The 15096-nt window shown below is 39.5% G+C and overlaps 1 protein-coding gene and 1 pseudogene across 1 annotated transcript; both read left to right on the top strand.

The window, feature by feature from the left end:
• Positions 1-4294: 4294 nt before the first annotated feature.
• LOC136174579 (olfactory receptor 52H1-like) lies at positions 4295-5239 on the top strand. The gene has a single exon (XM_065944753.1). The coding sequence runs from the start codon at positions 4295-4297 to the stop codon at positions 5237-5239; it is 945 nt and encodes a 314-aa protein (XP_065800825.1).
• Positions 5240-13365: 8126 nt separating this feature from the next.
• On the top strand, positions 13366-14306 carry LOC136174907 (olfactory receptor 52H1-like; annotated as a pseudogene).
• Positions 14307-15096: the final 790 nt, after the last annotated feature.

Genomic DNA, 15096 nt, shown 5'->3' with positions numbered 1-15096 from the left:
ACCATCTGCAGTGATTTTGGAGCCAAGAAAAATAAAGTCTGACACTGTTTCCATTGCTTGCCCATCTATTTGCCATGAAGTGATGGGACCAGATGCCATGATCTTAGTTTTCTGAATGTTGAACTTTAAGTCAACTTTTTCACTCTCCTCTTTCACTTTCATCAAGAGGCCCTTTAGTTTTTCTTCACTTTCTGCCATAAGGGTGGTGTCATCTGCATATTTGAGGTTATTGATATTTCTCCCAGCAGTCTTGATTCCAGCTTGTGCTTCATCCAACACAGTGTTTCTCATGATGTCCTCTGCATATAAGTTAAATAAGCAGGGTGACAATATACAGTCTTGCTGCTCCTGCTGCTGCTAAGTCATTTCAGTCCCGTCTGGATCTGTGTGACCCCATAGACTGCAGCCCACCAAACTCAACCATCCCTGGGCTTCTCCAGGCAAGAATACTGGAGTGGGTTGTGATTTCCTTCTCCAATGCAGGAAATGAATAATGAAAGTGAAGTTGCTCAGTCGTGTCCGACTCTTTGCGACCCCATGGACTGCAGCCTACCAGGCTCCTCCATCCATGGGATTTTCCTGGCAACAGTACTGGAGTGGATTTCCATTGCCTTCTCCATGTATAGCCTTGATGTGCTCCTTTTCCCATTTGGAACCAGTCTGTTGTTCCATGTCCAGTTCTAACTATTGCTTCCTGACCTGCATTCAGATTTCTCAAGATGCTGTCAGGTGGCCTGGTATTCCCATCTCTTTCAGATTTTTCCACACTCTGTTGTGATCCACACAGTCAAAGGCTTTGGCATAATCAATAAAGCAGAAATAGATGTTTTTCTGGAACACTCTTGCTCTTTTCGATGATCTGATGGATGTTGGCAATTTGATCTCTGGTTCCTCTGCCTGTGCTAAATCCAACTTGAACATCTGGAAGTTCATGGTTCATGTACTGTTGAAGCATGGCTCAGAGAATTTTGAGCATTACTTTATTAGCATGTGAGATAAGTACAATTGTGTGGTACTTTGAACATTCTTTGGCATTGCCTTTCTTTGGAATTGGAATGAAAACTGACCGTTTCCAGTCCAGTGGCCAATGTCGAGTTTTCCAAATTTGCTGGCATATTGAGTGCAGCACGTTTGTATACACAGTGGAATATTACTCAGCCGTAAAAAGGAACACATTTGAGTCAGTTCTGATGAGGTAGATGAAACCAGAACCTATAATACAGAGTGAAATGACTCAGAAAGAGAAAGATAAATACTGTCTTATAACATATATACTCAATCTAGAAAAATGGTACTGAAGAATTTATTTACAGGGCAACAGTGGAGATACAGACATAGAGAATAGGCTTATGGACACAGCGAGAGAGGAGAAGAGGGTGAGATGTGTGTAAAGAGTAACACAGAAGCTTCCATGACCATATGTAAAATAGATAGCCAATGGGAATTTGCTATATGGCTCAGGAAACTCAAACAGTGACTCTGTAGAGGGGTGGGATGAGGAGGAAAATGGGAGGGAGGTTCCAAAGGGAGGGGCTAAATGTACACCTATGGTTGATTCATGTTGTGGTTTGACAGAGAACAAAAAATTCTGTTAAGCAAGTATCCTTCAATAAAAAAAAATAAATTAAAAAGGAAATATGTGCTAGTAGGACAAAGCGTATTTCATGATAACTCTTCAGAAAATAAAAATTAATAATTATATGTAAGCTTTATAATTAGATTAGCCATATCACATAATTCTAGTCTGTAGTCCTATGCCACTGCTAATGCCTAATTAAGATGTAAAAATAAACAGATTATTAAATACCCAGAAAAAAATTATATATACCCTGAGGTTGTGTTAGCTCACAGGCTCCCATCAGGGTTAATGTAATCTTCTTTATAATCTTCTCTTGAGGATAAAAAGAGAGGGTGTTAGAGTCCCTCAGGCCCTAATTATTTACCTCTTCTTGGCATTGAACAATGGCCGGTGTGGTGGGGGTGGTGGGTGGGGAAAGAACAGGAAATCATCGTATCAGTCTTTTTCTTCCATCTCCCCTTTTTTCTTGGGTTTGTATGTCTGGTCCTCTTGCAGATATTTTGTGTATCTATCACCATAATCTTTCTACTGCATTAGGCCCAGTAACCAAACTAGGTGAGTGCTGGTTATTTGAAGAGGTTTGGTTGTAAATATGATTTTGAGAGAAAGAGAGAGTGAATGAAAAACTCAAGGCTCCATTTTCTAGGAGCCATGGACTGAGTGCTACAACTTTTTCCCTGAACAACTCAGATTTTTAAGCTGAATTTATGGTCTCCTGTATTTGGATACATGCTTCAAATGATTAGAAATGTAAACTGCTGGATTAAGGATGGCCAAGGTAAGTATTGTTCTGGTCATTTCTGTTAGCTCTGTGGCAAGAACCCATAGCCCTAACTTGACAAGTGGGCTTAAGTATGTGGACATTCTTGTTTTGAGAGTCTACTGCTACCACCCTTCTCTTGATCTCAAATGAACAGCCCATGTTTATTCCCTCCTGGGAAATGAATCATTTTTTAATACAATTTTCAGTGGTTACACTTCATTTACAGTCATTATAAAATATTGGCTGTATTCCCCCTGTAGTACAATATATCCTTGTAGCCTCTTACACACAATAATTTGTACCTCCTACTCCCTGACCACTGTATTGCCCCTTACCCCTTCTCCCCCCTGGTAATCACTAGTGAAAACTCCATATCTGTGAGCTAGCTTGTTTTTTGTTATATTCAGTAGTTTGCTGGTTTTTTTCTTCTCTCTTTTTTTTTTTTAATATTCCACATATAATTTATATCCTACAGTATTTGTCTCTCTCTGAATTATTTCACCTAGCTTAACACCCTCCAAGCCCATTTATGTTGCTACAAATGGCAAAATTTCAAGGACTTAGTCTTTAAAAAATTAACTCAAGGGTAAATATTTTGGGAAACTACAAAGGAAATGGCAATGAGACAATTTTGTCATGAAATACTTTGTGTTTTTCTTAGTGTATGTGTGTATGACATGCGCCTTCATGTGTGAGAGCAAAAAGGGGGTTTGTGTGAGATTGTGCTCAGTCTCTCAGTCCTGTCTGACTCTTTGTGACCCCATGGACTGTAGCCCGCCAAGCTCTTCTGTCCATGGGATTCTCCAGTCCATAGGGATGCTCCAGGCAAGAACACTGGCATGGGTTGTCATGCCCTTCTCCAAGGGATCCTCCCAACCTTGGCTTGAATCCAGGTCTCCCACATTGCTGGTGGATTCTTTACTGTCTGAACCACCAATGAAGCACAAATCAAACACAACCATAATGCATTGGCTGGAAATCAAACTGGGATCTCCTGCGTGGGAGGCAAGAATCTACCACTGAACCACCAATGCCCGTATTGTGTAAGATTGCTTGTGGGTAAAAATAGGATGGTAAAATGTATGAAAGAATGCAAGTATAGATCAAGGGATGCTTGAGAGTTTAAGAACTAAAATCTCGTCTGTGTGTATATAAGAGTCATTATCCTGGAGCCCATGTGTCTATACAATAGAATATGTATTTGCAAAGAAATAATTGTACATTTGGACAGAAATCTTGACCAAAACTGTTAAGTGTAAAGCATTAGGATACCATACAATTGTATAGTTTACAGAGTGCTGGAAAAAAGTATTTTGGAGGAGCAAAATTTAAATTTAAATTATACCTGCTTACCAGTATAGCATGGGACTCAGGCAGTATTGGCTAAACTGAATTAGGTTTTTGAATGGCAAAAAAGTGTATGGACCTCACAAATAGAAGAACAACAGTCATCATGAAGTTGAAAAAGAGTGAATAACTGCTGGGGGCCGAGACTGATATTCAACAGTGACAGAGGAAGCCAAAATTAACTACCGATGTCCATAATTATCATGTATACTGTAATCCACCAACCCACCGAAAAAATATGCCCTGGAAATTGGTAGTTTGTAACAACAGTATACGGTGGATAAAAAGTGATTCGTGTCAGTATGGAACACTGCTTGGAAAAGCTGTGTAAAGCATCAGAGGCAACCAGAGTGAATAAGATAAACTCTTTAAGGGAATGACTGTACATTCCAACATATATGAGACAACCTGGCTCCTGCTGGTACCCGCTATCTTCATAACAATCTTTCTTCATACAAAAGTGTCTCACTTTGAATTATAATTAGACAGCCACTTTCTTTTTGGGGATATATAATGAGCTGTTGGAAGTGAGAGTGACTCAAGGGAGCCTAACATTTATCACCCTCTGTCCTCAGGAACTGGGACTTGTGCCATCCTGGTCTGCTATGGTCCTTTTCAACCTGAGCAGTGACAACCCAGGACCCTTCATTCTGGTGGGGATCCCAGGCCTGGAGCATGCCCATATGTGGATTGGGATTCCCTTCTGTATCATCTATATGGTAGCCATTGTGGGAAACTGCATCCTTCTCTACCTAATCTTGGTGGAGCGCAGCCTTCACGAACCCATGTTCTTCTTTCTCTCCATGCTGGCCATGACTGACCTCACCTTGTCCACAGCTGGTGCTCCTAAAACACTCAGTATCTTTTGGCTTGGGGCTCGAGAGATCACATTCCCAGGGTGCCTCACACAAATGTTCTTCCTCCACTACAGCTTTGTCCTGGATTCAGCCATCCTGATGGCCATGGCATTTGACCGCTATGTGGCCATCTGTTCTCCCTTGAGATACAACACTACCTTGACCCCCAAGACCATCATCAAGATTGTGGTGGGAATCTCCTTTCGTAGTTTCTGCATCATCCTGCCAGTTGTATTCTTGCTCACACGCCTACCTTTCTGTAGGACACGCATCATACCACACACATACTGTGAGCACATAGGTGTTGCCCGGCTCGCCTGTGCGGACATCTCCATCAACATCTGGTATGGCTTTTGTGGTCCCATCTTGACAGTCATGTCGGATATGATCCTCATTGCTGTTTCTTACACACTCATCCTCTATGCTGTCTTCCACCTCCCTTCCCAGGAAGCCCGCCAGAAGGCACTGGGCACCTGTGGTTCCCATGTCTGTGTCATCCTCATGTTTTATATACCTGCTGTTTTCTCTGCCCTTGCCCACCGCTTTGGACACAGTGTCTCTCACACTTTCCACATCATGTTTGCCAACCTCTACATTGTTGTCCCACCTTCCCTCAACCCCATTATTTATGGTGCCAAGACCAAGCAGATCAGAGAGAAGGTCACCATTTTGTTTTCTACCAAGAGGACATAATCATGTTCCAATGAACAATGGAAAAGCTAGGAGACGTTTATAGTATATATTAATATCATAAGAATTTTAAAAAAGCAAATGCTATTTAAAGCAAGAAGAGTCTACAAGTGATTTTGCATATTAAGAAAATGGCATGATCTACAGGAAAGAGGTGCTTCTATATTTATTGATGACAAATCAAAATGTTAAATGCATTGCCTTTGGAGAGAGACTGTTAGAGGAAAGTAGGTTCAAATAAGGTTTTTAAGAAAGGCCTCCTTGAACAAAATTGCATATTCCCTAAAAAAAGTGAAAATCATGAGATGTCAGTCAAGTCGGGATGAAGGATGGCATAAATCAGGCAGAGGAGGCAAAAAACCCGTACACTGAAAACTTTAAAACATTGATAAAAGAAATGAAAAAGACAGACACAAATACAGGTTTTTCTATTATCCAAAAGTAGAACATTCTTTTTCTTTTTTTAACTGGAGGATAATTGCCTTACAATGCTGTGGTAGTCTTTGCCATACATCAACGAGGATCCGTTATAATTATATATATTCCTTCCCTCTTCAGCCTCCCTTCCCCACCCCATCTCACCCCTCTAGGTCATCACAGAGCACCACGCTGGGATCCCTGTATTCTACAGCAGCTTCCTGCTAGTGGTGTATTTTGCATGAGAGTGTGCACTTCTCAATGCTGCTTTCTCAACTTGTCCTACCCTTTCCTTCCCCCACTGTGTCCAGCATTCCAGTCTCTACCTCTGTGTCTCCATTTCTTCTCTATTAATATGTTCATCAGTGCATTTTTCTAGGTTCCATATATATGTGCTAATATGTAATATTTGTTTTTTCTCTTTCTGTCTTATTTCACTCTAACAGGCTATAGGTTAATCCACCTCACAACAACTGACTCGAATTCATTCCTTTTATGACTGAGTAATATTCCACTGTGTCTATGTACCATAGCTTCTTTATCCATTCATCTGTTGATGGACATCTAGCCAGCTTCCACGCCCTGGCTATTGTAAATAGTGCTGCAATGAATATTGGGGTACACAGGTCTTTTTGAATTGTGGTTTTCTCAGGATATATGCCTGGTAGTGGAATTGCTGGGTCATACAGTAGTTTTATTCCTAGTTTGTTAAGGAATTTTCATACTGCTCTTCATAGTAGCTGTACCAATTTACGTTCCCACCAACAGTGCAAAAGAGTTTCCTTTTCTCCACATCCTCTGCAGCATTTATCACTTGTAGTTTTTTTTAATGATGGTCATTCTGTTTGGTCTGAGGTGATACCTTGCTGTATTTTTTATTTGCATTTCTCTAATAGTGAGTGATGTTGGGCACCTTTTCATGTATTTATTGACCATCTGTATGTCTTCTTTGGAGAAATGTCCATTTAGGTCTTCTGCTCATTTTTTGATTGGGCTGTTTGTTTCTCTGATATTGAGCTATATGAGCTGCTTATATATTCTGGAGATTTATCTTTTGCCCATTGCTCTGTTTGCAATTATTTTCCAAAGTAGATCATTCTTATGAAATCTTTGGTAAGTCAAAATAGACTGAAGCATAAGTAGCCTTAAGACTCATCTTGCTAATGGATGCAAAAATAATTGAGATAAGGCATAAATGCTCACTGACACAGTAGAAAGCTCTGAAGGCTGATGCTGTGATGCTGAGAATAGTTTGCAGCGAAGGTTCATACAGTGTCAGTCTTGCTGCTCTTGGTGTGGGCTCTTCTATGACAGTTAACTGCAAAACTAATGCTGAGCATTCTTTTCCCTTTTCACCTTTATTGATAAAAGCAATAATCCTCCTTCAATTTTTTTTAGTTAGTGAAAACAGTTATCAATTTAAGTGTTTCATAGAAGTTAAGTGGTGTAAAGCAAACTTCTGAAAAGTGGGGGTGTCTTTTAAATGGAAAGGTGTATAATGTTCTTGAATTGAGCTAATGTTGTCAAAATGTTCATACAATCCAAAGCCATCTGCTGATTCAGTGCAATTCCTGTCAAAATTCCAATGTCATTTTTCACAGGCATAGAAAAAGTAATCTTAAATTTTCAAAGAGCCACAGAAGACTAAGGAATGAAAATAATCTCATGATAAAAGTTCAGAGCTGTAATCATAACATTTCCTGATTTCAACTTATATTATAAATCAATAGTAATAAAGAAAATATGGTGATTATAGAATAACATAAAAGCAGACACATGAATCAGTGGAACAGATTAGAAAGCCAAGAAATGAACCCTCACATATATGGTCCACAAGGGCACCAACAGGGAAAGGATAGTCTATTTAATAAATGGTATTGGGAAAATGATACTGACAGAAAAATCATATAACTGGATCCTGATGTTGCGTCACTCAACAAAATTTAAATGGATTAATGACCTACATTTTTTTTTTTTTGGCTGTGCTGCATGGTATGCATGATCTTTGATCCATGACTAGGGATCTAATCCTCACCTCCTGCAAAGGAAGAGCAGAATCTTAACCACTGGATCATCAGGAAGGTCCCTCAAAATGGATTAATGGTTTAAATATATGACCTGAATTTATAAAACTCTTAGTAGAAAACTTATGGTAAAATTTATACCTTGGTCTTGACAGTAACTTTTTAGATGACACATACACTCAAAAAAACACAGGTAAAAGAAGTAAAAGTAAACTAATGAGATTACATAAAATTAGAAAGACTCTGTACAGCAAAAAAAAAAAAAAAAAAAAAAAAAAGAAGCAGTCAATAAATGAAAAGAGAACATATGGAATGCGAGAAAGTATTTGTAACCCATAGATTTGAAAAGGGGTTGACACCCAAAATATAGATGGAACACATGCAATTTAAAAATGATTATAATAATAATGAACTGACTAAACGGAATCTGATTAAAAACAGGCTAAAAACTTGAAAAGACTTTTTTTTCAAAGAAGAAAACAAATGATCAGTAGTCACATGAAAAGGCACTCAACATCTCTAGTCATCAAGGAAATGCAAATCAAAACCACAGTAGGATTTAACTTCACACCTGTTAGGAGAGCTATTACCCAAAAGACCAGAGATGACAAATGTTGGTGAGGATGTGTAGAAAAGGAAACCCTTGTACATTGTTGGTAAGAAAGTAAACTGTTACAGCCATTATGGGAAAAGCAAGATGGCTTCTCAAAAAATAGAAATAGAGCTACCATATGGTCCAGCAATTCCACTTGTAGGTATATATGAATGCATGCTCAGTCACTGCAGTTGTGCCTGACTTTTTGCAACCGCAATGATTATAGCTTGCGAAGCTCTTCTGTTCATAGGATTATCCTGGCAAGAATACTGGGGTGGGGTGCCATTTCCTCCTCCAGGGGATCTTTCAGATCCAGCGATTGAAACCATGTCTCCTGTGGCTCCTGCATTGGCAGAAGAATTCTTTACCACTTGAGCTGCCTGGGAAACCTTAGGTATATATACAAAAGCTATAATATCGAGGGTAAAAAATCAGTATCTTGAAGTGATATCTGCACTTCAATATTTGTTATAGCATTATTTGCAATAGCCAAGATATGGAAACAACCTAGATTTCCCTTTCTAGAAGAATGGATCAAAAAGTAGTTTATATGTGTGTGTGTGTATGTCTGTGTGTGTGTGTGTGCGCGCGCACATGTATACATACACACACTTACAAAAGAAATATGGAGAATATCACTGTAGTGTTTTTCGTGGTCATTTTGAAAGCTCCAGGAGATTAGACTCCTTGAGACACTGATTTTCCTGGAAGACCTGAGCCTGCAGGGACTCAGTCCACCACAGCCTTTGGGACCTCAAAGCCTTATGAGCTAGACTCCCTGAGAAGAGTCTCATGGGGCCTCCCACAAGTCAATGATTGGGTTAGTGTCTGCTGTCTCTCACCTGTCCATAGCCTGAGTGCTCCCTCTGAAGGCCCAGGAAAGAAAGAAGATTGGCCCCTTGAGAGTGTCATTTCTGTCCATTCTCATGAAGGAGCTGGGGATTGGTGAGCAGGGTAGGATTTTGGGGGCAGGGCAGGTATGATTGGAAAGCCACAGGCACAGCTCAGGCCAGATCCTGGGGCAGACTGACTGAAAGACACACAGAGGACCTCAGAGGAGGAGCAAGGGAAGGCAGCAAGGTGGGCTCAGTCCTGCTTTCCCTCTGAGCTAGTCCACAGGCCTGGGAGCCAGATTTCAAAGTCTAAGGGTTGAAATGAGAATGGATTAAAAAGCAAAGAAAACAAGCAAGCCTGGGGTGTCAGGCAGACACAATTCAGCAGCCAAACCCAATGGTCTGAGAGCTTGGATCTAGAAAAGTGAACTTGAACTTTGTGCTTTTTGTGTGGTTTGACACTTTCTGTCCTCCATAGCAGCTTCCCTGGTGGTTCAGGGGTAAAGAATCTGTCTGCCAATACGGAGATGTGGGTTCCATCTCTGGGTTGTTAAGATCCCCTGGATTGTGAAATGGCAACCCACTCCAGTATTCTTGCCTGGAGTATCCCATGGACAGAGGAGCCTGGTGGATTACAGTCCATGGAGTCACAAAGAGTCGAACTTGGCTTAGTAACAGAGCATGCACACATGTCATCCATACATATATATGCCCTTGTTTGCCCTCATAATAGTATTATATTCTAGTCACTATTTATTGAGAACTTAATGTTTTCCAGTCATTGAGCTGAGGAGAACTTCTCTCCTGTAGAAAATCATCCTCTATGAGGAAGCAGGAATTTTAGAGAAATCAAATTATTTGTTGAATAATGAGAAAAGGAATAGATTAAGTGAAAATTGAGAACATTTTACTCTAAAAACTGGTTTCTAAAGTATTGGATGCATTTTGATTTTTTTAGACTTTGCCTATGATTTCATGTGCTTCTGGGTATATGTGTAAATATGTGTGCTTGTTAATTAATTAATTATACATTTATTGTAGCTATGTATTCATTAAACTACACCTTAACATTCACATTGAATAAATAGAGTAAATAGAAGGGAGAAGAGAGGTGGGATGAGTTGGGATGGGGAGAGATGTGGCTCCAAATGTAGCAAGGAGCTTGTTTGTGTAATGATTTAAACATTGCTCACTTATTCAATAAAAGTTAAGTGTTTTATAGAAATTCAACTAGAATAAGCAGATAAAACTATGAACATGAAAATGTCTTTACACTCAAGAAAGATAGATGGTAGGCAAATAAATGCAATAAATTTTGATAAGTGCTTTTAAAGTCATTAGTACATGGGGTTTAATTAAGACTTAAATGACATCTGGATTGGAGTGGGGTGTTTGGGGGAGAATCATTACATATATGTTTATGGCTGAGTCTCTTTGCTGTTTACCTGAAACTATCACAACATTGTTAATCGGCTATACCCCAATATAAAATGAAAAGTTAAAAAAAACTCGAATGATAAATATAACTAAGCAAAGCACAACCTAGCTTTGTTTGAAGATAAGAATAGGGATGAAAATACCTATTCTCACTCAAGGGGAATTTTCTAGCCAGGGGACTTTAGCACTGAAGAATACAAGTCCTGTTTCCCTTTTTTTAGAAGAGTGGACACTACAGGTTTAGACTTTTATTTGTCCACAGTGACCATGGTTCAGAGAGGTGCAGTATCAATGAATGACAACTCAGTGCATAGGTACAGCTTTGAACACCTTGCTATGTGATCACCCAACCTTAGAGAACAGCAGTGGTCTCATTCTCCTTCACCACATGGTTTATCTCTGGCTTGATTCCTGATTGTCTTCAGAGAAAAGATAGAAGTTTCAGTGAATACTCAGTTTAAAATTTATAAGCAAATAGGTAAATACTGTAGCTGGAATCTTGGAAATTAAGCAGTACAGTAACTCACCATCTTTCATATGGAAATAGATTTTAACATATATATATTTAGAAAATACAGGATTTTTTTTCCCAAGCATTCCTGGACTATAACATGAAAGCTGAAGAAGTTGTGGAACCAGATTGTGGGGATCCTAGTTGTTATGTTAAGGATTTTTGATTTAGATTTAAAATAATTAGATCAATATAATTAATTGAATGCAGGGCATTTAAAGAGAGAAGGTACAAATGATGAATCTCAAGTTTCTGTTTCGGGTGATTTAATGGGTGAGACTCATATTTTCTCATATATTAGAAAAGTAGGGGGCATCAGATTTCTGAAGAAATATAATAGATTTTAATTTAATTTTCTAAAAGTTAAATTTGAGATGCCGATGAGCTATCCAAAAGAGGATATTCAGAGTGGAGTTGGAGATGTGTGTCTTGAAAGATCTAAATGAGATCTAAAGAATTAGGAGGTAACAATATAAAGTTGATGATATAATTCAGGAAAAGTATGGATAGAAGAGAAAAGGGCTTCAGGTAGAGACTTGAGGAATGTCAGGGTTTAAGTGGAAAAATCGAAAGATGAGCTGAAATGTCAACTCGGTTGAAGAAAACCTCCAAAAGTGTTGATAAAGTATTAAGAAATGATTCAAAGATTGAAGGCATAATCAGTAGTATCAAATGCTGCTGAGAAGTCCATCAAGGACTAAAAGGTGGATGTAGACATCGTTGGTGACCTTCATGAAAGCTGCTTCAGAAGTGAAAATGAGAGGACAGAAATGGGAATCACTTGGGTTTAAGGATAAGTAGATTGGAGATAAGTAGTGTAGACACCTACACTGATTTCCTTATTGTGTGGCTTTGGCAAGTTACTTACCCTCTCCCTGCCTCGGCTTCTATATATTGAAAGTGTGAGTAATGTTCATAGCTTATATTGTAGGGTTGTTAGGAGCATCAAAGAAGAGATTTCATGTACAGAGTTTTAGACAAAGTACACTGAATGCTCTCAAGAAATACTAACTGCTGTTATGGAGGTTGCTTATTTGCTTTTATCTTGACTCAGAATTTAGGATATACAAATTGTGTATTTTTTCCACTACAGGTCATCTCTGTATCAAAAAGCACACTTGAAATAATTGCCACAGCTTCCCTGATAGCTCAGTTGGTAAAGAATCCGCCGGCAATGCAGGAGACCCTGGTTTGATTCCTGGGTCAGGAAGATCTGCTGGAGAAGGGGTAGGTTACTCACTCCAGCAATGTTAGGACTGTGGAATCCTGGACTTCCATTGTGGCTCAGCTGGTACAGAATCCACCGCAGTGTGGGAGACCTGGGTTTCATCCCTGAGTTGGAAAGATATCCTGGAGAAGGGGAAGGCTACCCACTCCAGTATTCTGGCCCAGAGAATTCCTGGACTGTGTAGTCCATGGGGCCACAAAGAGTCGGACATGTCTGAGTGACTTTCACTCACTTCACTAATCCTAAGAGTGGGCTGGAGGGTGACCTGCAACCTCTATTACATTATAATCCAAGGTGAGGCATCAAATAACACAGCCTCAGAGAACATTATGGTCTGCAAATCCCAAGACTTTCTTGTGTCAGGGAAATCACTGCAACTGCAATAGGGTTGGTGTGACAAGCTACAGCTCCAGTTTTTGTCTTTCCCTAAACACTTCTCTACACCTCCTGCCTCCTCTCAATTCTTCTTGTCCAACAGGGTATGGAGGAAGTCCCTGGAGTGGGACAGCAGCAAAAAACACTGTTGGCTGTGGACTCCAATGTGCTTGGCTCTGCAAGTTACTAAAGATGAGATCTTTGGCAAGACAGCTCTCAGAGCTTTTGTTTTTATTTTAAAAATAAGGAAGATAAAAACAAATTTCTCAGAAGATTGTTCTAAATGAAATGATACTTTATAAGAGTCTGGCCCATGGGACAAGTCTTCTTTACCCAATTATGCCCCTACTTCTCTAACTGTCCTTCTCTCTCTCTCAACATGTGTGTGGTTAGGTCATTTTTCTCTATACAGCAACACATTACATTGACCCAGGGAAAACTGAGTCATTAAAATGGAAATAGCATTTTATGCAGTTTGAAGAATATGTTGGAGAGACTCAATGATTATGACTAGGAGAACTGGTTCTTTAGCATCTTTCTAGAGTTGATGAGCATTGGGTTAATAGAAAAGAGAGGTTCTTTCTTGGCAATAAGAAAGAGAAGATCTGACACTAAGAAAATGCTGCAAGAAGAATTACCATATGATTTTTAAAAAATGTTCATTACCTACAATTTGTTTTAGGACACAGAAGCTATTAATCAGATCTCCATGACCATGTACAATCTGACTGGCTACAACACAGGTGCCTTCACCCTTTTGGGTATTCCAGGACTTGAGCAGTACCAGGTCTGGATCAGCATCCCCTTCTGCCTCATCTATCTTGTGGCCATTGTGGGTAATAATATCCTTCTCATTGCAATGGAGCATGGTCTTCATGCACCCATGTTCTTTTTCTTTTCCATGCTGGTATTACTGACCTCATACTGTCTACCACCTGTGTCCCAAAAGCTCTGAGCATCTTCTGGTTTGGTCCTCAGAAAATCAGCTTTCCCGGCTGTCTCACACAGCTATTCTTTCTGCACTTCAGCTTTATTCTGGACTCATCTATACTGCTGGCCATGGCATTTGACCGCTATGTGGCCATCTGTTCTCCCTTGAGATACACCACTATTCTGACCCCCAGGACCATTGTCACAATTGCTGTGGGCATCTCCTTCAGAAGCTTCTGTGTCTTTGTCCCATGTGTTTTCCTTGTGAATCGTCTGCCCTTCTGCAGGACACATGACCTCCCTCACACATACTGTGAGCACATAGGTGTTGCCCGGCTAGCCTGTTCTGACATCTCCGTCAATATCTGGTATGGGTTCTGTGTTCCCATCATGACAGTGATTATAGATGTGATTCTAATTACTGTCTCCTACATCCTCATCCTCTGTGCTGTCTTTCGCCTCCCTTCTCAGGATGCTCGCCAGAAGGACCTGGGCACTTGTGGTTCCCATGTCTGTGTCATCCTCATGTTCTATATACCAGCATTCTTCTCCATCCTTGCACATCGCTTTGGACACAATGTCCCTCGAACCTTTCACATTGTGTTTGCCAACCTCTATGTTATCATCCCACCTGCCCTCAACCCTATCGTCTATGGAGTAAAGACCAAGAAGATCCGAGACAAAGTCATTTTCCTGCTCTTTCCTATGAGGTCTTATTGATACATGCCTGAAATCTAGGAGTCAGGGGGCTGTGGTTTTGTTTTCTTTATTATTTTTGGCAGAAGTCTTCCCAGCCATTTCAATTGCAAAAGATTAAATTTTAGTCTTAGAAATAATATATAGTACATATTAAATATTGTTTCTGGAAACTAGAAATTTCTTTTGATTGTTCTAATGTGATACAAAACTTTAAATGAAATAAATAAAATGTGTAGTATCTTGTCTTCTTTATAAAGATGTTTCTAAGGAATATGAAAATTTTTCCAGATTTATACATCATGGTAATTTCTATGTCATAATAGAGTAAGACATTCCTATCTTAATGACTCTGTGAGATTCTTGACTTTTAGTTTGGCTACTACAACCCATTTCTGAATGGCATCAGCTATAGGTCCTGGCATGTATTTAGTGCATAAGCAATGTTTATCAAGAGAAAAATGACAAAGGAGGTTCAAGAGGGAGGGGACATATGTAAACCTATGGCTAATTCATGCTGATGTATGGCAGAAACCACACAATATTGTACAGTAATCATCCTTCAGTTAAAACTAAACAAATTATAAAGAAAAGATGAAATAATTATGGATTATTAAACTGAGACTGCAGATGTTTATTTTGAACAAAGGAAGGAAGAAGACAAAGATGAAATGCAAAGCTCATTTTTCATTCAATCTTGAGAAAGCCCAACAAGATGGAGAGGGTAAAGGCTTCTAAGAAAAAATATACAGAAGAAGCTAAATTCCACCGCCTGTAAGATAGAAAAGCATGTACATATGTACAGACTAAGATG

This window comes from Muntiacus reevesi, chromosome 9 (genome assembly GCF_963930625.1).
Source record: "Muntiacus reevesi chromosome 9, mMunRee1.1, whole genome shotgun sequence".
NCBI lineage: Eukaryota > Metazoa > Chordata > Mammalia > Artiodactyla > Cervidae > Muntiacus > Muntiacus reevesi.
Note: the sequence above shows the minus strand (reverse complement) of the source record. Positions and strands in the feature narration are given on the sequence as shown.

Bases quoted from the DNA above. Each gene is read 5' to 3' on its own strand.
- LOC136174579 (XM_065944753.1), top strand. From the start codon at position 4,295: ATGGTCCTTTTCAACCTGAGCAGTGACAACCCAGGACCCTTCATTCTG.